We start from the raw sequence: 23,593 nt of genomic DNA, 5'->3' as shown, positions 1-23,593 counted from the left end.
TCGTGGTTAGATGTGGGGACTGAGAATGTCCAGTCCATCTATCCTGCCATCAGCCTGTCTGCCTGCCTGTCTCTCTGTCTGCCTGTCCACTGGAGCTTCTTAGGGATTGTTTCTTTCCTGTAAGAGGACTAGGTTGGACCAGGCTCTGATGATTCACTTAGCCTCACTCAGGAAGCTAAGATCAGAAGATCACAGTTCAAAGCCAGCCTAGAGGGAAACTCTGTAATATCTCTTATCACCAGTTAACCACCCAAGAAGCCAGAAGTGGAGCTGTGGCGAAAGTACTAAAGCATTCGCATTGAGCAAGACAAGCTTGGAGACAGAGCCCAGGCCCTGAGTTCAAGCCCTAGGACCAGCCCTAAAGAAAAAACAATTTTAAGACCAGGTTGAAATCAGGAATCACAACATGAACTTGGGGCACAGAGTACACAGCCAAGACCAACAAGCACAGACGGTACAATGACACCTTCTCTGGGCTTCAGAGGCCTCTGTGCTTGGGCCTACAAAGGCCCCAACACCCCACACCACCACCCCGTGTCTACTACACTTCTAGAAGTTTCCCACCCACTCTGCCTGCAGCTCTTCTTATCTTGGGTAGACCAGGAGGCAGCTGACTGCTAGGAAAGGCCCACCCTGGGGGTGCAGGGGGGCAACCAGATCAAGGGACCCCTGGGCCTGCTAGAGCCTGATAGAGATTGCTGAATTGGGGGGGGGGCTTTATCAGCTGGCCCTGTGTGGTGAGGAGGCCAGGTGAGCGGGTCCTAGGTTCTGAGTGGCGGAGATACAACATTCAACCTTTTTCTGGTTTGTTTGTTGTGGTTTTGTCAGTCCTGGGTCTTGAACTCAGGGCCTGGGCACTGTCCCTGAGTTTCTTTTGCTCAAGGCTAGCACTCTACCACTTGAGCCACAGTGCCACTTCTGGCGTTTTCTGTTTATGTGCTGCTGAGGAATCAAACCCAGGGCTTCATGCATGCTAGGCAAGCACTCTACCACTAAGCCACGTTCCCAGCCAGTAATCAACTATGTAATGAACTGGATCATAGCATCCAGAACAGTGTGGTGACTTAGAGCAGTCTCTAGCCACAGATTTCTTAGCTGCACACTAGTCACAACTTAATCCCCTGATCCTCAGTTTTCTCAGCTCTGAAACCTCCTGTGATACAATGGCTCATGCCTGCAATCCTAGCTACTCAGGAGGCTGAGGTCCAAAGATGGTAGTTCGAATCCAGGTTGGGCAGGAATGTCTGAGACTCTCATCTCCAATTAACCACCAGAGAACCAGAAGGAGTGCTGTGGCTTAAAGTAGTAGAGTGCTAGCTTTGAGCAAAAGAGCTCAGGGTCAGCACCCAGGCCCTGAGTTCAAGCCCCACAACCAACAAAAACCAAAGAAAAGGAAAAGCTAAGGAAGAAGGAGAGGCCCTCAGTTCAAGCCCCAGGATAGGTGTGCACACACATGGGCACACATATATTCTCTCTCTACACACACACACACACACACACACACACACACACACACACACACAGCTTTGTGGATAAAGGAAATTGATACTATCTTCACTGTTGATGGCTATGTGCTTCCTGGAGGACAGGCAACCTCATTCCAGGACGAGATGAGCACCTTCCAGACGATGTAAAAACACTGGATGGGTGTGGCTTCACCAAGCACGGTGGGGCTCAGTCTTCTGAACAGATGAGGCCTCAGAAGTCCTGCGCATGGGGCTCTCATACCTCCAGATGCAATGAGGCCTCAACTCCAGAGATAGCACCAAACAACCTGCCATTCAGTGGAGGCTGCAGGCTCACGCCACAGGCCCATTCCTCCCCAATCAAAGAGATCTGGGAAGCTAGGCACTGGTGGCTCATGTCTATAATCATAGCTACTTAGGTGGCTGAGATCTGAGGGTCACAGTCCAAAGCTAGCCTGGGCTGGCAAATCCATGAGACTCTATCTCCAATAAACTACCAAAAAGTTGGATGTGGGGCTGTGGCTTACGGAACAGCACCCAAGCCCTGATTTCAGGTCCCAGGACCAGCACTACATTACAAAAGAGATGTGGGCATCTTCTGGGTTGCTGCCTTTCTCTACATGTGCCTTCCTACCTGCCCCTCAAAGGCACCTTGGGAAGGCCAAACTGCTCCCATCAGCCAGCCACAGGACAAGCAAGGACTGACCACCTCTGGGCCAGCCTGATAAGGCAGGGGACACAAGACCACACACATGGACGCCCACACCCAAAGCCATGAGTCTACTGTAAGTCCAGATTGACAGGCAAAGGCCAGGAGCAACAGTGGAGACTGACTCTCAAGTCTTAGAATCTCATGTTTACAGCCTAGAATTCTGACCTGGGAAAAACCCCAGCGACTTACACTCAGGGTAATAGAGCACTAGCCTTAAACTGAAGAGGTCAGGGACAGCACCCAGGCCCTGAGTTCAAGCATCAGAACCAGCACGCGCATGTGCGCACAAATGCAGAAAGATTGAGAGGAAGAAAGGAAGAAAAAATAGAAGGGAGAAAAAAAGAAGGGAAGAAAGAAGAAGGATGGAGGAAAAGGGAGGGAAGGAAGGAAAGAAGGAAGGAAGGAAGGAAGGAAGGAAGGAAGGAAGGAAAGAAGGAAGGAAGGAAGGAAAAGAAAGGAAGGAAGGAAGGAAGGAAGGAAAGAAGGAAGGAAGGAAGGAAGGGAAAGGAAGGAAGGAAGGAAGGAAGGAAGGAAGGAAGGAAGGAAGGAAGGAAGGAAGGAAGGAAGGAAGGAAAGGCTTTACAGTAGTGTGTGCCGAGCATGTATGAAAGTTTGGGTTTGACTCATCTACACTACGTAAGCAGAAAAGGCTGGAAGTGGCGCTGTGGTTCAAGTGGCAGAGTGCTAGCCTTGAACAAAAAGAAGCTCAGGGACAGAGCCCAAGCCCTGAGTTCAAGCCCCACGACTGCCCCAACCCCCCCTACCCCACCCCCTGAAAAATAAAATAAAACAAGAGAGCCCCGGGCCTTGGTAATACTTCTTATCCTAGCTGAGGAGATCTCAGGAGGCTGAGAGCTAAGGATCCACATGGAAAGACAAGCAAAGGAAGGAAAGTACATGAGACTCTTAGGTCAACTCACCAGCGACAGGTTGGAAGTGGGGGCTGGGAATGTGGCTTAGCTGTGGTTAGTCTCTCCACCGCAGAGAGGCCAGGATGCAGCGCCTGCCACAGGGAATCCGAGGGCCTGGGCCTGCAGCGCGGGAGACCTGGAGACGCTGGACCGCAGTCCTCGGGGTTCCTGAGATGCCGCCACGCGGGTGACCGCGGAAGCCATCTCGTGCCACGCGGGTGACCGCGGCGTCCACCTCGGGCCTCGCGGGTGACCGCGGCGTCCACCTCGGGCCTCGCAGGTGACCGCGGCGTCCACCTCGCGTGCTTGGCGGCGGTCCTCGGGCCCTCGCGTCCTTGACAGCGGCTGGTGCTCGAGGCCTAGGCGCAAGACCGCCACGGGGGCCGATGTCACCGGTACCGCCTGTGATTGGTCCATCCCTCGGTGTTGTCACGGGCCTGCCTGTGATTGGCCCATTTCCTCACCTGTCATTCCGAGGCCAGGCTGCAGTTGCAGAAGGCGGTTCCTTCCTCCCTTGTGGTGCTGAGCGATCCCGACTGAACTCCTGCGATCAGACAAAAGGCTGCACTGAAACCTGAGCGAGGTTGAAGCTTTCATTTGGGGGTGGGGGTGGGGGGAGGGAGGGAGGCTTGGGGTGGTGTGGGTTGGGGGATTTCCATTATTCTGGGGGTTATACTGTGCTAAGCTGAGCTATTGTTGAAGTGATTTAGCTAAGTTTAATTAAGATTTAATACCCAACCACATTGCTTTATCTAAGTTTAAGATTACATACCTACCCTACTATTTAGCTAAGTTTAAGATTTGTTACCTGGCGTATATATCCAGATAAGTCTACTTAAGATTCACGACCCAACACATTTCCCTAGCTGTCCCATCAAGAATATGGAGTTAAGTCACAGCGAATGTACCACATTCTCCTCCCAAGACGAGGAGGCCCTTACCAGCCAATACTATGTATATCACACCATTGGCTCTGGCACCTATGGGCATGTGAAGAAGGCCTGTCACCACCTCACAGACAAAGAGGTAGCAGTGAAAGTACTGCAGACAAGAGACTACCCCATACTGGTAGAAAATGAGGTGGACATTGTTAAGTCCCTGAGTCACCCCCACCTGATCAGGGTGTACCAAGTGATCCAGGGAGAGGAACACACATATTTGGTCATGGAAATGGCCACCAAGGGAAACCTACAGACCTGGATCCAAAATTCACGCTGCCTTTTTGAGAACGAAGCCAGAAAGCTTCTGCAGCAGATATTAAGTGCTGTGCAGTACTGCCATCTCAACTGGATTGCGCACCTCGACCTAAAGCCTGACAACATCCTACTGGATGAATACGGCAATGCCAAAGTCAGCGACTTTGGGTTAAGTGTAAGAGTTGCCCCAGGGCAGTTGCTCACAGAAGTCCGAGGAGCCTATGTCTTCCGTGCCCCCGAGATCTACTTGAAGCAAGCGTATGATGGCTTCAAGGTCGATGTGTGGTGTCTGGGCACAATACTTTTGTTTATGGTGACGGGACAATTCCCTTTTCAAGGAAGCAATAGCAACCAGCTACGTGAAGCAATTGTGAATGGCAGGTATGAGATACCATTTCACTTGAGTGCAAAAGGACAAAGCATCATTTCCCAGTTCTTAACTGTAAATCCAGAATACAGGCCGAATATACAACAAGTCATGGTGCACCCATGGTTGGCTCCGATTGAGGAAGGCTCCCTGTATCGGGATGAGCAACTGACCAATCACCTAGACCCCCTGGTTGTCAACATAATGTGTGACATGGGCTACACCGAGCGTCAGATCCACGAGTCAGTAACACAGAGGACATTTGATGCCGTGATGGCCACCTACCTGCTTCTACAAAGGGACTTCAAGTCAGACAGTGTCAGCTCTGCACAATTTGAACACTTGGGTACTGGAAAATACACAACTTTCACAAACCTTTCCACCTTCCCTCTAGAGGAAAGAGAGAGTTTACCTTCCCAGATTCAATCTTCACCAATGCCATCTCAGTTTCTGAGGGCCTGGGATGAGAAGCAGAGTGGCAGAAATGCCTTCCCACCTGCCATTCCCAACTGCTTCTTGCAGAGGAGTTCCAGTCCCACTATTCTCTCCCAGGTAGACCTGGAGCCTGCCCTCCACTGCTCCTCCACCCCCAAGAACTACGGGGAAATGGGTTTGCCTTCCCAGATTCAATCTTCACCATTGCCATCTCAGTTTCTGTGGGCCTGGGATGAGAAGCAGAGTGGCAGAAGTGCCTCTCCACCTGCCATTCCCCTCTGCTTCCTGCAGAAGAGCTCCATTCCCAGTATCCTCTCCCAGGTAGACCTGGAGCCTGCCCTCCACTGCACCTCCACCCCCAAGAACTACGGGGAGATGGGTTTACCTTGCCAGATTCAATCTTCACCATTGCCATCGCAGTTTCTGTGGGCCTGGGATGAGAAGCAGGGTGGCAGAAGTGCCTCCCCACCTGCCATTCCCCTCTGCTTCCTGCAGAGGAGATCCAGTCCCATGGTCCTCTCCAAGGAAGACCTGGAGCCTGCCCACCACTGCTCCTCCAACCCCAAGAACCACGTGGAGATGGGTTTACCTTCCCAGATTCAATCTTCACCATTTCCATCTCAGTTTCTCTGGGCGAGGGATGAGAAGCAGAGTGGCAGAAGTGCGTCCCCACCTGCCATTCCCCTCTGCTTCTTGCAGAGAGCTCCAGGCCCAGTATCCTCTCCCAGGTAGACCTGGAGCCTGCCCTCCATTGCTTTTCCACCCCCAAAAACTACAGGGAGATGGGTTACCTTGCCACATTCAATCTTCACCATTGCCATCTCAGTTTCTGTGGGCCTGGGATGAGAAGCAGAGTGGTAGAACTGCCTCCCCACCTGCCATTCCCCTCTGCTTCTTGCAGAGGAGCTCCATTCCCAGTATCCTCTCCCAGGTAGACCTGGAGCCTGCCCTACACTGCTTCTCGACCCCCAAGAACTATGGGGAAATGGGTTTACCTTCCCAGATTCAAACTTCTCCATTACCATCTCAGTTTCTGTGGGCCTGGGATGAGAATCCGTGTGGAAGAATTGTCTCCCCACCTGCCAATCCCCTCTGCTTCTTGCAGAGGAGCTCCAGTCGCAGTATCCTCTCCCAGGTAGACCTGGAGCCTGCATTCCATTGCTTCTCCACCCCCAAAAACTACGGGGAGATGGGATTACCTTGCCAGATTCAATCTTCACCATTGCCATCTCAGTTTCTGTGGGCCTGGGATGAGAAGCAGAGTGGCAGAAATGCCTCCCCACCTGCCAATCCCCTCTGCTTCTTGCAGAGGAGTTCCAGTCCCAGTCTCCTCTCCAAGGAAGACATGGAGCCTGCCCTCCACTGCTCCTCCACCCTCAAGAACCTCGGGGAGATGGGTTTACCTTCCCAAATTCAATCTGTGCCATTGCCATATCAGTTTCTGTGGGCCTGGGATGAGAAGCAGAGTGGCAGAGGTGCCTCCCCACCTGCCGTTCCCCTCTGCTTCTTACAGAGGAGCTCCAGTCCCAGTATCCTCTCCCAGGGAGACCCAGAGCCTGCCCTCCGTTGCTTTTCCACCCCTCAAAACTACGGGGAGATGGGTTTACCTTGCCAGATTCAAACTTCTCCATTGCCATCTCAGTTTCTGTGGGCCTGGGATGAGAATCCGTGTGGAAGAATTGACTCCCCGCCTGCCATTCCCCTCTGCTTCTTGCAGAGGAGCTCCGGTCCCAGTATCCTCTCCCAGGTAGGTCTGGACCCTGCCCTCCATTACTTTTCCACCCCCAAAAACTACGGGGAGATGGGTTTACCTTGCCAGATTCAATCTTCACCATTGCCATCTCAGTTTCTGTGGGCCTGGGATGAGAAGCAGAATGGCAGAAGTGCCTCCCCACCTGCCATTCCCCTCTGCTTCTTGCAGAGGAGCTCCAGTCCCAGTATCCTCTCCCAGGGAGATGCAGAGCCTGCCCTCCATTGCTTTTCCAAGCCCAAAAACTATGGGGAGATGGGTTTATCTTGCCAGATTCAAACTTCTCCATTGCCATCTCAGTTACTGTGGGCCTGGAATGAGAATCCGTGTGGAAGTGTTGTCTCCCCACCTGCCATTCCCCACCGCTTCTTGCAGAGGAGCTCCGGTCCCAGTATCCTCTCCCAGGTAGACCTGGAGCCTGCATTCCATTGTTTCTCCACCCCCAAAAATTACGGGGAGATGGGTTTACCTTGCCACATTCAATCTTCACCATTGCCATCTCAGTTTCTGTGGGCCTGGGATGAGAAGCAGAGTGGCAGACCTGCCTCCCCACCTGCCATTCCCCTCTGCTTCTTGCAGAGGAGCTCCAATACCAGTATCCTCTCACAGGTAGACCTGGAGCCTGCCCTCCATTGCTTCTACACCCCCAAAAACTACGGGGAGATGGGTTTACCTTGCCAGATTCAATCTTCACCATTGCCATCTCAGTTTCTGTGGGCCTGGGATGAGAAGCAGAGTGGCAGACCTGCCTCCCCACCTGCCATGCCCCTCTGCTTCTTGCAGAGGAGCTCCAGTCGCAGTATCCTCTCCCAGGGAGACCCAGAGCCTGCCCTCCATTGCTTTTCCACCCCCAAAAACTATGGGGAGATGGGTTTATCTTGCCAGATTCAAACTTCTCCATTGCCATCTCAGTTACTGTGGGCCTGGGATGAGAATCCGTGTGGAAGAATTGTCTCCCCACCTGCCAATCCCCTCTGCTTCTTGCAGAGGAGCTCCAGTCGCAGTATCCTCTCCCAGGTAGACCTGGAGCCTGCATTCCATTGCTTCTCCACCCCCAAAAACTACGGGGAGATGGGATTACCTTGCCAGATTCAATCTTCACCATTGCCATCTCAGTTTCTGTGGGCCTGGGATGAGAAGCAGAGTGGCAGACCTGCCTCCCCACCTGCCATGCCCCTCTGCTTCTTGCAGAGGAGCTCCAGTCGCAGTATCCTCTCCCAGGGAGACCCAGAGCCTGCCCTCCATTGCTTTTCCACCCCCAAAAACTATGGGGAGATGGGTTTATCTTGCCAGATTCAAACTTCTCCATTGCCATCTCAGTTACTGTGGGCCTGGGATGAGAATCCGTGTGGAAGAATTGTCTCCCCACCTGCCAATCCCCTCTGCTTCTTGCAGAGGAGCTCCAGTCGCAGTATCCTCTCCCAGGTAGACCTGGAGCCTGCATTCCATTGCTTCTCCACCCCCAAAAACTACGGGGAGATGGGATTACCTTGCCAGATTCAATCTTCACCATTGCCATCTCAGTTTCTGTGGGCCTGGGATGAGAAGCAGAGTGGCAGAAATGCCTCCCCACCTGCCAATCCCCTCTGCTTCTTGCAGAGGAGTTCCAGTCCCAGTCTCCTCTCCAAGGAAGACATGGAGCCTGCCCTCCACTGCTCCTCCACCCTCAAGAACCTCGGGGAGATGGGTTTACCTTCCCAAATTCAATCTGTGCCATTGCCATATCAGTTTCTGTGGGCCTGGGATGAGAAGCAGAGTGGCAGATGTGCCTCCCTGCCTGCCATTCCCCTCTGCTTCTTGCAGAGGAGCTCCAGTCCCAGTGTCCTCTCCAAAGAAGACCTGGAACCTGCCCTCCACTGCTCCTCCACCCACAAGAACCTCGGGGAGATGGGTTTACCTTCCCAAATTCAATCTGTGCCATTGCCATATCAGTTTCTGTGGGCCTGGGATGAGAAGCAGAGTGGTAGAAGTGCCTCCCTGCCTGCCATTCCCCTCTGCTTCTTGCAGAGGAGCTCTAGTCCCAGTCTCCTCTCCAAGGAAGACATGGAGCCTGCCCTCCACTGCTCCTCCACCCCCAAGAACCTCGGGGAGATGGGTTTACCTTCCCAAATTCAATCTGTGCCATTGCCATATCAGTTTCTGTGTGCCTGGGATGAGAAGCAGAGTGGCAGAAGTGCCTCCCTGCCTGCCATTCCCCTCTGCTTCTTGCAGAGGAGCTCCAGTCCCAGTCTCCTCTCCAATGAAGAGCCCAAGCCTGCCCTCCACTGCTCTTCCACCCCCAAGAACCACGGGGAGATGGGTTTACCTTCCCAGATTCAATCTATGCCATTGCCATATCAGTTTCTCTTGGCCTGGGATGAGAAGCAGAGTGGCAGAAGTGCCTCCCTGCCCGCCATTCCCCTCTATTTACTGCAGAGGGCTCCAGTCCCATGGTCCTCTCCCAGGAAGACCTGGAGACTGCCCTCCACTGCTCCTCCACCCCCAAGAGCCAGGGGGAGATGCAGCGCTGCAACGCCAAATCCCAATCCCTGCTCCCTGCATGGCTTGGATATGAGAACAGCCTCTGCAGGGTTAGCAAGAGTCAGGGCTGCAAGGAGCCTGGAATGGGGCCTAGCAGATTCTCCTGGAATGAATGTCAAATGCAGCCAGAGGAGGCTGCACAGCAACTGCCCACTGTTGTGTCCCCAGCGTGCTCAGGAAACTCCCCTGGCTGCTGTTGTTTTGGGGGCAGAAACAACACATCCGAGGAAAATGCCCTTCCCTCTGGGCAGCCTCAGGATGATTACAGAGACTCTAGACCCAGGAGAGAGCAGGGAAGAACGGGGGTGTTTGGCAGGATAGTCGCTGCCCTTTGCAGACTGTGCTGCTGTGTGCTTCCCCAGGAAGAGAACATTTCCAGGGATGGCAGAGACTGAAAGACCAAAGTCACTGAGAGCAAGATGCCCTGTCATTGACTCACACAACCCCAGTCAGGGGATTTGGAACAACAGGGGCATGCAAGGGAACCTGAGCTGGAGGCTCTGAACACTGTTAACCTCATAGAAGGCTGCTCTGATGGTCACCAATTGTCCTGCCTGAAAACACTCGACTGATTTTCTTCCCCAAAAATAAAAGAAGTGAAAGTCCTGCAAAGTCAACAGGAACATTCATCTGAAGGAAACAACTGCGATCCCACTGTCTGTGGTTGCCTGAAAACGCTGTCGGCTCCATATTCTCCATCCTTAGCACACTTAGGATGAACGCGCATAGTGCAGAGGTGTTGGGTCCCACTTTAAACCTAGCTAAATCATTCATCGCTTAAGCTTCAAGTTGTTTTTTAATTAGTTCTAATTTTACTTGTAGTGTGTATACAATTCCCTATAGCCTTCCTTTAGAAATGAACATGGTATAAATTAATTCTATAAGTGATTTTATAAGTATAATATAACCCTCCCTTCTTTAAAATCCTAAAAAAAAATAATAAAAATTAAAAAAAAACACAAAGAGAAGCAAAGCAGCCTAGATGGCTGCTGGTGATGGGGTTGACTTGGGCGCAGCCCCTCGGGCGAGCAAGCGCCTGAGTGATGACCTCTGCTGGTGCCCACAGCCCCCTCCCGGGCCGGGTCTCTGCCCAGAGCTCAGGGAATAAGGAAGTCAGGTGGAGCCCAGCCTATCAATTCTCCCAAGGCTGCACAGCCCCAGGGGGCAGAGCACAGAGCTCCATCTCCACATAGGCTGAGAACTAAACAACCCTTCCTTCCTTCCTTCCTTTCTTTTGTTATTCCTTTCTCTTTTTTATTCCTTCTGCTTCTTTCTCCCTTCTTTTGTTCTTTGATTCTTTCTTTTCTTTTCTCCCTCTCTCTCTCTTTCTTTCTTTTGCTTTCTCTGTTTCTCTCTTTTTTTCTTTCCTGTATGTGTGTGATTTATTGCTTACAATTCTCATGGTTTTTCCCACCTGGCCAGGGTGAGAATTAAGATTCACAACCATCAGCCTACTGAGAATCTAGAATTTCAGGCAAGAACAAACATCACTCTGATAGCTAAGATCTTTCAGGGGCTTTTCTCTTCTATTACCTTCCTATTCATTCATATTATTATTATTTTTTTATTGTTGCTACAGAGTTGGGGTCTGCTAACCCTAGAGCTTATTTATGCTCAGGCCTGAAAATACTTCTTGTTTGTCTTTTTCCTTCCTTCCTTCTTTCCTTCCTTCCTTCCTTCCATCCTTCCTTCCTCCCTCCCTCCCTCCCTCCCTCTTTCCATCCCTTCCATCTTTCCATCTTCCTTTCTTTCTTTATCTCTCTCTTTCTTTCTTTCCTTCTTTCGTTCTTTTCTTAATTCCTTCTTTCCTTCCATCCTTCCTTCCTTCTTTCCTTCCTTCCTTCCTTCCTTCCTTCTCCTTCCTTCAGTCCTTCCTTCCTTCCTTCCTTCCTGGTGTAGTTGTGTGTTTTCCTTCTAGCAGGCTCTTCAATTTCCGACAAAGCTCAGCTTGTGACATTTTATTTATTTGAGTGGTAATCCTGCTGATCCTAAGGATGGAACTCAGGGACTGCCTGCCAATTTTCCCCAATTTCTGTATGTTATTTTGTTTTTGCTCAGTATTAGCAGGATTCACACCTTGAGCAACAGTGGAACTTCTGGCTTTTTGTTGGTGGTGGTGGTGGTTCTGTGTGTGCTGGTTGGGTCTGGTGGGTGAACCCAGACACTTGCTACATTTCCTCATTTTTTCCCTCAAAGCTAGCAGGCTCTCCAAGTTTACCCACAAGGGCATTTCTGCCATTGTGTGTATGGGGTGGTGGGGGTGGGGCGGGTTTTATGTTTTATTTTTGTTTTTATTTTATTTTATTTTGTATTTATTTTTATTTTATTTTATTGTATTGTATTTTTATTTATTTTTGTTTTTCGGTTCTTCTTGTAGGGCTTGAACTCAGGGCCTCATCACTGTCCATGAGTGGTTGCTTTTTTTTTTTTTTTTTGGCCAGTCCTGGGCCTTGGACTCAGGGCCTGAGCACTGTCCCTGGCTTCTTCCCGCTCAAGGCTAGCACTCTGCCACTTGAGCCACAGCACCACTTCTGGCCATTTTCTGTATATGTGGTGCTGGGGAATCGAACCTTGGGCCTCGTGTATCCGAGGCAGGCACTCTTGCCGCTAGGCTATATCCCCAGCCCGAGTGGTTGCTTTTTTGTTTTTGTGTCTACGCTTAAATCAAAGAAGGTGTTCAGTTAGAGCCAAAACTTGATTGTTGGAATGTGTTTGCTTTTTCTTTTCTTTTTTTAATTGAAGGCTAGCAGGCTCTCCTACTTGAGCCAGAGATCAACTTCAGTCCTTTTTCTTTTTTCTTGGTGGCTACTAGGAGAAAAGAGTCCATGGGTAGCCAAGGGCACTACACACAGGGTCCTAAAATCTGACGTTTGCAGTTTGCTAGGAGTAAAGACATGAACCACGCCCAAGAGACTGTTTATTCTTTTTCTTTCTTTCCTTTCTCTCTCTCTCTTTCTTTATTCTTTCTTTTTTTCTTTCTCTCTTTTTTTGTGGATGCTCTGGGACTTGAACTCAAGGCATGGCTACTTTGTCCCAGTTTCTTTCCCCCCTCTCCACACACAAGTTTTGCAGTCTCTACTACTTGAATCACAGCTTAACGTCTGCCTGTTTCCTTTCTTTCTTGCTCTCTTTCTCCTTTTCTTTCGTTCTTTCCTCTCTTTCTCTTTTTCTTTCATTCTCATTCTCTTTCTTGCTTTCTATTTCTCTCTTTCTCTTTCCTCTTTCTTCCTGTGTCTTTCTCTCTGTCTCTCATTTTCTCTCTCTTTTCTTTTTCTCTCTTTCCATTTTTCCTTTCTGTCTCTCTTTCTCTGTCTCCTTTCTTTCTTTCTTTCTTTCTTTCTTTCTTTCTTTCTTTCTTTCTTTCTTTCTTTCTTTCTTTCTTTCTTTCTTTCTTTCTTTCTTTCTCTCTCTATCTTTCTGGTGGTTAAAAAGAGATAAGTGTCCACGAGAATCCTAATGCACTTACAGTGTCCAAAAATCTGAGGATTGTGGTTTGAAGACAGCCTGGGCAGGAAAGTCCATGAGACTCATCTCAGTTAACCACCAATACACAGAGAGCAATAGAGCCTAGTCTTGAGTAGAACACCACAAGTTCAATCCCACCCCTGGCACACACAAAAACAAGCCTCATGGACTTTCCTGCCCAGGCTGGCTTCAAACCGCAATCCTCAGATTTCACCTAGAAGGAGCAGCTTACATTACAGATGTCAGTTTCTATCTTTAAAACTTTAATTGGCTCTTCTTTGCCTTCCTTTTCAGTTTTGGTTCTTGAGGTTTTTTCTTGTTAGTGCAGTTTTATGGCTTGGTACTAATGGCCTGCCCACTCTCCTTGAAGTTTCTCTCTCTCTGTCTGTTTCTCTCTCTCTCTCTCTCTGTCTATGTCTCTCTGTTTCTCTCTCTTTAGAGCAGACCTCACACCTTGAGCCATAGCTAAACATTTTTTTTTTGCCAATCATGGACCTTGAACTCAGGGCCTGAGCACTGTCCCTGGCTTCTTTTTGTTCAAGGTTAGCACTCTGCCACTTGAGCCACGGCGCCACTTCTGGTCGTTTTCTTTATATGTGGTGCTGGGGAATCGAACCCAAGGCTTCATGTATAGGAGGCAAGCACTCTTGCCACTAGGCCATATCCCCAGCCCCTGGGTTTTCTTCTTGTTTTGGGCTTTTTTGTTATTGTTCAGTAGTGAGGCTTGAACTCTGGGCCTGAGCACTGTCCCTGAGCTCTTCAGCACCAGTCTAGAGCTCTACCACTTTGAGCCACAGAGCCACTTGGGATTTTCGGGTGGTTCCTAGGAGATAAGAGTCTCATGGACTTTCCTGCTCAGGCTGGCTTTGAACCATGATCCTCAGATCTCAGCCTCCAGAGTTAGCTTGGATTACAGACTTGAGCCACTTCTGCATGGCTGGTTTTTCTTTATTTTTTTCTTTCTTTCCTTTTCCTCTGTCTCTGTCTTTTTCTCTCTCTGTCTCTCTGTCTTTCTCTTTTGGTTTCTCTCTCTCTTTTTATTTTATTTGTGGAAGCTCTGGGGCTTGAACTCAGGGTACGGTTACTTTGTTTCAGTTTCTTCCCCGCCCCCACAAGGTTAACAGGCTCTACTACTTCAGTCACAGCTTAACTTCTGTCTGTGCTTTTTGTTTTTCTTGGTGGTTAATAGGAGATAAGAGTTCCATGGAAAGCTAGGGTGCCACACACAGGCTTGAAATCTGAGTAATGCGGTTCAAAGCCAGCCTGGGCAGAAAAGTCCATGAGATTCTTATCTCTAAGCACCAACAAGACAGAAAGTAGTAGAGCTTTACTCTTGTGCAAAGCACCCTAATTTCAAGCCCACCCCAGGTACTCACTAAAAAATGTCTCATATAATTTCCTGCTCTGGCTGGCTTCGAACCATAATCCTCAGATTTCAGCGACTTGAGCAGGTAAGATTACAGGTTTAAGCCATAATTTTAAAATGTTTAAATGGCTGTCTTTTATCATCTTCCTTTTCATCTATTTATCTATTTTATCCTCCTCCTCCTCCTCCTCCTCCTCCTCCTCCTCCTCCTCCTCCTCCTCCTCCTCCTCCCCCCCCCCCCTCCTCCCCCCCCCCTCCTCCTCCTCCTCTTCCTCCTCCTCCTCCTCCTCCTCTGGCCTGATGTTAGAACATAGTCACTTACCGTCAGTTTCTTTCTTCTTTTTTTGGCATTGTTTTGGAATTTGAAACTAGCAGACTCTACAACTTGAGCCTCAGATTAACCACTGTTTTGTTTTTGTTCTTTTGCTAGGACTTGAAATCATTACCTCACCACTTTTCAAGAGCTGGTGACTTTGTTTCCCTTTTGTTCTTATGCTTAATTCAAAGAAATGTACAAGTCCAGCTTCAATTGGATTGCTGGGATGCTTTGTTACTTTTTTTTTTATTTTTTTTAATACAGGGCTAGCAGGCTCCACTCCTTGAGCCACAGCTTCACTTCTGCCTGTCTGCCTGTCTTGGTTTCTTTCTTTCTTTCCTTTCTTTCTCTTTCTTTGATTGTGTCTTTTCTATTTTTCTCATTCTCTTTCTGCTTTCTTCCTGTCTCTTTCTCTCTCACATTCTGTCTTTCTCTTTCTCTTTCCTCTTTGTGTCTCTTTCTGTTTCCTTTCTTTCTTTCCCTCCCTCCCTTTTCCTTTCTCTCTCTCTCTCTCTTTTTTTTTTTTTTTGGCCAGTCCTGGGCCTTGGACTCAGGCCTGAGCACTGTCCCTGGCTTCTTCCCGCTCAAGGCTAGCACTCTGCCACCTGAGCCACAGCGCCGCCTCTGGCTGTTTTCTGTATATGTGGTGGTGGGGAATCGAACCTAGGGCCTCGTGTATCCAAGGCAGTCACTGTTGCCACTAGGCTATATCCCCAGCCCTCTCTTTCTCTTTCTTTTATGGAAGCTCTGTGGCTTGAATTCAGAGCATGGCTACTTTGTCTTAGTTTCTCTTTTCCCACCACAAGGCTAGCAGGCTCTACTACTTGAGTCACAGCTCCACTTCTGCCTGTTTGCCTTTCTTTCTTTCTCTTTTTCTTTCTCTCTTTCTATTTCTCTCTTGTTACTCTCTCTTCCTGTCTCTTTTTCCCTGTCTCTCACTTTCTCTCTCTTTTCTTTCTCTCTCTTTCTATTTCTCTCTTTCCTCTTTCTGTCTGTCTTTGTGTCTCTTTCTCTCTTTCTTCTTTCTCTTACTCGTTCTTTCTTCCTTATTTATGCTCAGGCCTGAACATGCTTCTTGTTTTTCTTTATCCTTCCTTCCTCCCTCCCTGCCTCCCTCCCTCCCTCCCTCCTTCTCTCTTTCTTTCTTTCTTTCTTTCCATCCTTCCTTCCTTCCTTCCTTCTTTCCTTCCCTCCCTCATTCTCTGCTCCCTCCATCCTTCCCTTCCTTCCTTCCTTCCTTCCTTCCTTCCTTCCTTCCTTCCTTCCTTCCTTCCTTCCTTCCTTCTTGGTGTAGTTGTATGTTTTTCTTCTAGCAGGCTCTACAATTTCAGCCAAAGATCGGCTTGTGACTTTTTTTTTTTCTAAGGATGGAACTCAGGGACTGCCTGCCAATTTATCCCGATTTTTGTATACTTTTCTGTATTTGCTCAGGGTTAGCAGGGTTCACACCTTGTCCCAAAGTGGAACTTCTGGCCTTTTGTTGTTGGTGGTGGTGATTCTGTGTGTGCTGGTTGGGTCTGGTGGGTGAACCCAGGTACTACATTTACTCATTATTTCCCTCAAAGCTAGCAGGCTCTCCAAGTTTACCCACAAGGGCATTTCTGCCGTTGTGTGTATGGGGTGGCGAGGGTGGGACCGGTTTCATGTTTTATTATTATTTTTGTTTTTCGGTTCTTCTTGTAGGGCTTGAACTTAGGGCCTCATCACTGTCCATGAGTGGTTGCTTTTTGTTTTTGTGTCTAGGCTTAAATCAAAGACAGTGTATAGTTAGAGCCAAAACTTCATTTTTGGAATGTGTTTGCTTATTCGTTTCTTTTCCTTTCTTTTTTTAATTGAAGGCTAGCAGGCTCTCCTACTTGAGCCAGAGATCAACTTCAGTCCTTTTTCTTTTTTCTTGGTGGCTACTAGGAGAAAAGAGTCCACGGGTAGCCAAGGGCACTACACACAGGTCCTAAAATCTGAGGATTGCATTTTGCTTGAGGTACAGACATGAGCCACGCCCACGAGACTGTTTTTTCTTTTTTTTTTTTTTGCCTACTCTCTCTCTCTTTCTTACTATCTTTCTTTCTCTCTCTCTTTTTTTGTGAAAGCTGTGGGGCTTGAACTCAGAGCATGGCTACTTTGTCTCAGTTTCATTTTTACCCCCACCAGTCGATCAGGCTCTACTACTTGAGTCACAGCTCAACTTCTGACTGTTTGCCTTACTTTCTTACTCTCCTTTCTCTCTTTCTTGATTTCTTTCTTCTCTTTCTCTTTTTCATTCGTTCCGTTTCACTCTCTTACTTTCTTTTTATTTCTCTTTCTATTTCCTCTTTCTTCCTGTCTCTTCCTTTCTGTCTCTCTATTTCTCACTCTTTGCTTTATCACTTTCTATTTCTCTCTTTCCTTCTTTACTCTTTGTCCATCTGCCTCTCTTTCCCTTCCTTCCTTCCTTACTTCTTTCCTTCCTTCCTTCCATTTTTCTTTCTTTCTTTCTTCTTTCTGTCTTTCTTTCTTTCTTTCTTCTCTCTCTTTCTATCTGGTGGTTGATAGAAGATAAGAGTCCATGAAAAGCCTAGGTCACTTACACAGAGTCCACAAATCTGAGAATTGCAGTTTGAAGCCAGCCTGGGCAGGAAAGTCCATGAGACTCATCAATTATCCACCAAGAGACACAGAGAAGTAGAGCCTAGTCGTGAGTACATCACCACAAGTTCAATCCCACCCCTGGCACACACAACAATGAGTCTCAAGGACTTTCCAGCCCAGGCTGGCTTCAAACCATGATCTTCAGATTTCACCAGCAAGGAGCAGCTTACATTACAGATGTAAGTCTCTATCTTTAAAACTTCAATTTGCTCTTCTTTGCCTTCCTTTACAGTTTTTGTTCTTGAGGTTTTTAATTGTTAGTGCAGTTTTATGGTTTTTACTAAGTGCCTAGCCACACTCCTTGAAGTTTCTCTTTCTCTGTCTGCCTGTCTGTCTCTGTGTGTCTCTGTCTTTCCCTGTTACTCTCTCTTTAGAGCAGACCTCACACCTTGAGCCATAGCTGAACATTTTTTGGCCAGTCCTGGATCTTGAACTCAGGGCTGAATAGTGTCCCTTTCTTCTTTTTGCTGAAGGCGAGTACTCCTTCACTTGTGCCACAGCACCACTTTGGCTTTTTCTATATATGTGATGCTGGGGAATTGAACCCAGGGCTTCATGTATAAGAGGCAAGCACTCTACTTCTAGGCCGTATGCCCAGAACATCAACTTTTGTTTCCTTTTTAATTGTATTGTTGGATGTTCTAGGTCTTGAACTCAGGCCATAGCCACTTTGTCAGTCTTAACGTGTGTGTGTGCGTGTGTGTGTGTCTGTGTATGTGTGTTACTCTCAGGGCTAGTAGGCTCTCCTCCTCAGGCTCAACTTCTGCCAGGTTTATTTTTGTGTGTGTTTGCTTTTGGTAGATGAGTCCCAGGTGTAGTGATGGACACTACAGAGAGGCTTGAAATCTGCCGATTGGAATTGGAGGCAAGCCTGGACCAGTAAGTCTATGAGACTCATCTCAATTAACCACCAATAGACATCAAGTAGTAGAGTTGTATCCTTGAGGAAAACACCTCAAGTTCAAGCCCACCCCTGGCACAGACGAAGATAAGTCTCATGGACTTTCCTCCCTTAGCTGGCTTTGAACCATGATCCTCAGATTTCACCCACTATAAGCAGCTTAGATTACAGGTGTGAGTCTCAATTTTCAAATCTGTAATTGGCTCATGTGCCTTCCTGTTAATTTCTTCTTCTTTGTGTTGTTTGTTGTTGTTCCTGCAGGTTTTATGGCTTAATACTAAAGGCCTGGCCACTCTCCCTGAAGTTCTTTGTTCTCTGTCTTTGTAGAGCAGGATTTACACCTTGAGCCACAGCTCAAATTCTGTTTTTTCTTCTTGTGTGTTTGTCTGTGTGTGTGTGTGTGTGTGTGTGTGTGTAAGTGCTAGGATTTTAACTCAGTGCATAGCCACTCAGCCTTAGTATTTTTGTATTTGTGTTCCTCATTGCTGGCAGGCTCTAGTTTTTCTTTAGCCAAAAGTAGGGAATTCAGGGATTTTTATGGTAGTTAATAGGAGACAACAGTCCAGGGGAAGCCCAGGGCACTACCGAGAGTAGAAATCTGAGGACCGGGGTTTGAAACCAGCCTGGGCAGGATAGTCCATGAGAATCTTATGGCAAAAAGTAAAACCATCAAGAGGCAGGAAGTTGTGGAGTTCTAACCATGAGCAAAACACAGCAATTCCAAGCCCAAGACCTGTTCTAATTAAAACAAAACTCAGGGCATGGCTACTTTGTCTCAGTTTCTTTTTTACCCCCACAAGTCTAGCAGGCTCTACTACTTGAGTCACAGCTCAACTTCTGACTACTTTCTTTCTCTCCTTTCTCTCTTTCTTTATTTCTTTCTTGTCTTTTTCTTTTTCAAGCGTTCCATTTTTCTCTCTTACTTTCTTTTTATTTTGCTTTCTCTTTCCTCTTTCTGCCTGTCTCTTTCTGCCTCTCAATTTCTCTCTCTTTTCTTTACCTCTTTCTATTTCTCTCTTTCCTTCTTTACTCTTTGTCTGTGTGTCTCTGTTTCCCTTCCTTCCTTCCTTCCTTCCTTCCTTAATTCCTTAATTCCTTCCTTCCTTCCTTTCTTTCTTTCTTTCCTTCTTCCTTTTTTTCTTTCTTCCTTTCTTCTCTCTCTTTCTTTGTTTCTTTTCTTCTTTTCCTCTCTGTCATTCTGGTGGTTGCTAGGAGATAAGAGTCCATGAGAAGCCTAGGGCACTTACACATTGTCCACAAAACTGAGGATTGCGGTTTGAAGCCAGCCTGGGCAGGAAAGTCCATGAGACTCATCTCAATTAACCACCAAGAGACAGAGAGAAGTAGAGCCTAGTCTTGAGTAAAACACCACAAGTTCAATCCCACCCCTGGCACACACAACAATGAGTCTCATGGACTTTCCTGCCCAGGCTGGCTTCAAACCGTGATCCTCAGATTTCACCAGCAAGGAACAGCTTACATTACAGATGTAAGTCTCTATCTTTAAAACTTCAATTGGCTCTTCTTTGCCTTCCTTTTCAGTTTTTGTTCTTGAGGTTTTGTATTGTTAGTGCAGTTTTATGGTTTTTACTAAGGGCCTAACCACTCTCCTTGAAGTTTCTCTTTCTCTGCCTGTCTCTGTCTTTCCCTGTTACTCTCTCTTTAGAGCAGACCTCACACCTTGAGCCATAGCTGAACATTTTTTTGGCCAGTCCTGGAGCTTGAACTCAGGGCCTGTATAGTGTCCCTTTCTTCTTTTTGCTGAAGGCGAGTACTCCTCCACATGTGCTACAGCACCATGTTGGCTTTTTCTATATATGTGATGCTGGGGAATTGAACCCAGGGCTTCATGTATAAGAGGCAAGCACTGTACTACTAGGCCGTATGCCCAGAATATCAACTTTTGTTTCCTTTTTAATTGTATTGTTGGATGTTCTAGGGCTTGAGCACAGGCCATAGCCACTTTGTCAGTCTTAACGTGTGTGTGTGCGTGTGTGTGTGTCTGTGTATGTGTGTTTCTCTCAGGGCTAGTAGGCTCTCCTCCTCAGGCTCAACTTCTGCCAGGTTTATTTTTGTGTGTGTTTGCTTTTGGTAGAGGAGTCCCAGGTGTAGTGATGGACACTACAGAGAGGCTTGAAATCTGAGGATTGGAATTGGAGGCAAGCCTGGACCGGTAAGTCCATGAGACTCATCTCAATTAACCACCAATAGAAATCAAGTAATAGAGTTGTATCCTTGAGGAAAACACCTCAAGTTCAAGCCCACCCCTGGCACAGACGAACATGAGTCTCATGTACTTTCCTCCCTTGGCTGGCTTTGAACCATGATCCTCAGACTTCACCCACTATAAGCAGCTTAGATTACAGGTGTGAGTCTCAATTTTCAAATCTGTAATTGGCTCATGTGCCTTCCTGTTAATTTCTTCTTCTTCTTTTTGTTGTTTGTTGTTGTTCCTGCAGGTTTTATGGCTTATTACTAAAGGCCTGGCCACTCTCCCTGAAGTTCTTTGTTCTCTGTCTTTGTAGAGCAGGTTTTACACCTTGAGCCACAGCTCAACTTCTGTTTTTTCTTCTTGTGTGTGTTTGTCTGTGTGTGTGTGTGTGTGTGTGTGTGTGTGTGTGTGTAACTTCTAGGATTTGAACTCAGTGCATAGCCACTCAGCCTTAGTATTTTTGTATTTGTGGTCCTCATTGCTGGCAGGCTCTAGTTTTTCTTTAGCCAAAAGTAGGGAATTCAGGGATTTTTATGGTAGTTAATAGGAGACAACAGTCCAGGGGAAGCCCAGGGCACTACCGAGAGTAGAAATCTGAGGACCGGGGTTTGAAACCAGCCTGGGCAGGATAGTCCATGAGAATCTTATGGCAAAAAGTAAAACCATCAAGAGGCAGGAAGTTGTGGAGTTCTAACCATGAGCAAAACACAGCAATTCCAAGCCCAAGACCTGTTCTAATTAAAACAAAACTCAGGGCATGGCTACTTTGTCTCAGTTTCTTTTTTACCCCCACAAGTCTAGCAGGCTCTACTACTTGAGTCACAGCTCAACTTCTGACTACTTTCTTTCTCTCCTTTCTCTCTTTCTTTATTTCTTTCTTGTCTTTTTCTTTTTCAAGCGTTCCATTTTTCTCTCTTACTTTCTTTTTATTTTGCTTTCTCTTTCCTCTTTCTGCCTGTCTCTTTCTGCCTCTCAATTTCTCTCTCTTTTCTTTACCTCTTTCTATTTCTCTCTTTCCTTCTTTACTCTTTGTCCGTGTGTCTCTGTTTCCCTTCCTTCCTTCCTTCCTTCCTTCCTTAATTCCTTAATTCCTTCCTTCCTTCCTTCCTTCCTTTCTTTCTTTCCTTCTTCCTTTTTTTCTTTCTTCCTTTCTTCTCTCTCTTTCTTTGTTTCTTTTCTTCTTTTCCTCTCTGTCATTCTGGTGGTTGCTAGGAGATAAGAGTCCATGAGAAGCCTAGGGCACTTACACATTGTCCACAAAACTGAGGATTGCGGTTTGAAGCCAGCCTGGGCAGGAAAGTCCATGAGACTCATCTCAATTAACCACCAAGAGACAGAGAGAAGTAGAGCCTAGTCTTGAGTAAAACACCACAAGTTCAATCCCACCCCTGGCACACACAACAATGAGTCTCATGGACTTTCCTGCCCAGGCTGGCTTCAAACCGTGATCCTCAGATTTCACCAGCAAGGAACAGCTTACATTACAGATGTAAGTCTCTATCTTTAAAACTTCAATTGGCTCTTCTTTGCCTTCCTTTTCAGTTTTTGTTCTTGAGGTTTTGTATTGTTAGTGCAGTTTTATGGTTTTTACTAAGGGCCTAACCACTCTCCTTGAAGTTTCTCTTTCTCTGCCTGTCTCTGTCTTTCCCTGTTACTCTCTCTTTAGAGCAGACCTCACACCTTGAGCCATAGCTGAACATTTTTTTGGCCAGTCCTGGAGCTTGAACTCAGGGCCTGTATAGTGTCCCTTTCTTCTTTTTGCTGAAGGCGAGTACTCCTCCACATGTGCTACAGCACCATGTTGGCTTTTTCTATATATGTGATGCTGGGGAATTGAACCCAGGGCTTCATGTATAAGAGGCAAGCACTGTACTACTAGGCCGTATGCCCAGAATATCAACTTTTGTTTCCTTTTTAATTGTATTGTTGGATGTTCTAGGGCTTGAGCACAGGCCATAGCCACTTTGTCAGTCTTAACGTGTGTGTGTGCGTGTGTGTGTGTCTGTGTATGTGTGTTTCTCTCAGGGCTAGTAGGCTCTCCTCCTCAGGCTCAACTTCTGCCAGGTTTATTTTTGTGTGTGTTTGCTTTTGGTAGAGGAGTCCCAGGTGTAGTGATGGACACTACAGAGAGGCTTGAAATCTGAGGATTGGAATTGGAGGCAAGCCTGGACCGGTAAGTCCATGAGACTCATCTCAATTAACCACCAATAGAAATCAAGTAATAGAGTTGTATCCTTGAGGAAAACACCTCAAGTTCAAGCCCACCCCTGGCACAGACGAACATGAGTCTCATGTACTTTCCTCCCTTGGCTGGCTTTGAACCATGATCCTCAGACTTCACCCACTATAAGCAGCTTAGATTACAGGTGTGAGTCTCAATTTTCAAATCTGTAATTGGCTCATGTGCCTTCCTGTTAATTTCTTCTTCTTCTTTTTGTTGTTTGTTGTTGTTCCTGCAGGTTTTATGGCTTATTACTAAAGGCCTGGCCACTCTCCCTGAAGTTCTTTGTTCTCTGTCTTTGTAGAGCAGGTTTTACACCTTGAGCCACAGCTCAACTTCTGTTTTTTCTTCTTGTGTGTGTTTGTCTGTGTGTGTGTGTGTGTGTGTGTGTGTGTGTGTGTGTGTAACTTCTAGGATTTGAACTCAGTGCATAGCCACTCGCCTTAGTATTTTTGTATTTGTGGTCCTCATTGCTGGCAGGCTCTAGTTTTTCTTTAGCCAAAAGTAGGGAATTCAGGGATTTTTATGGTAGTTAATAGGAGACAACAGTCCAGGGGAAGCCCAGGGCACTACCGAGAGTAGAAATCTGAGGACCGGGGTTTGAAACCAGCCTGGGCAGGATAGTCCATGAGAATCTTATGGCAAAAAGTAAAACCATCAAGAGGCAGGAAGTTGTGGAGTTCTAACCATGAGCAAAACACAGCAATTCCAAGCCCAAGACCTGTTCTAATTAAAACAAAACTCAGGGCATGGCTACTTTGTCTCAGTTTCTTTTTTACCCCCACAAGTCTAGCAGGCTCTACTACTTGAGTCACAGCTCAACTTCTGACTACTTTCTTTCTCTCCTTTCTCTCTTTCTTTATTTCTTTCTTGTCTTTTTCTTTTTCAAGCGTTCCATTTTTCTCTCTTACTTTCTTTTTATTTTGCTTTCTCTTTCCTCTTTCTGCCTGTCTCTTTCTGCCTCTCAATTTCTCTCTCTTTTCTTTACCTCTTTCTATTTCTCTCTTTCCTTCTTTACTCTTTGTCCGTGTGTCTCTGTTTCCCTTCCTTCCTTCCTTCCTTCCTTCCTTAATTCCTTAATTCCTTCCTTCCTTCCTTTCTTTCTTTCTTTCCTTCTTCCTTTTTTT

At 47.2% G+C, this 23,593-nt stretch overlaps 1 protein-coding gene across 1 annotated transcript; it reads left to right on the top strand.

Annotated features, from left to right (window-relative positions):
- The first annotated feature begins 3,971 nt into the window (after positions 1-3,971).
- LOC125345440 (sperm motility kinase Z-like) lies at positions 3,972-9,752 on the top strand. The gene is made up of 3 exons (XM_048337597.1): positions 3,972-4,998; positions 9,253-9,407; positions 9,720-9,752. Exons 1-3 carry the CDS (start codon positions 3,972-3,974, stop codon positions 9,750-9,752), a joined length of 1,215 nt encoding a protein of 404 aa, XP_048193554.1.
- The last annotated feature ends 13,841 nt before the right edge of the window (positions 9,753-23,593 follow it).

The sequence above is a fragment of the Perognathus longimembris genome, unplaced genomic scaffold (genome assembly GCF_023159225.1).
Source record: "Perognathus longimembris pacificus isolate PPM17 unplaced genomic scaffold, ASM2315922v1 HiC_scaffold_5663, whole genome shotgun sequence".
Lineage (NCBI taxonomy): Eukaryota > Metazoa > Chordata > Mammalia > Rodentia > Heteromyidae > Perognathus > Perognathus longimembris.
The sequence above is the reverse complement of the archived record's forward strand: the minus strand, read 5'-3'. Positions and strand labels throughout refer to the sequence as shown.

Bases quoted from the DNA above. Each gene is read 5' to 3' on its own strand.
- LOC125345440 (XM_048337597.1), top strand. From the start codon at position 3,972: ATGGAGTTAAGTCACAGCGAATGTACCACATTCTCCTCCCAAGACGAG. The intron at 4,999-9,252 runs GTACTGGAAAAT...TATTTACTGCAG, and splicing joins TGCACAATTTGAACACTTGG to AGGGCTCCAGTCCCATGGTC. The intron at 9,408-9,719 runs GTTAGCAAGAGT...GTGCTTCCCCAG, and splicing joins ATGAGAACAGCCTCTGCAGG to GAAGAGAACATTTCCAGGGA.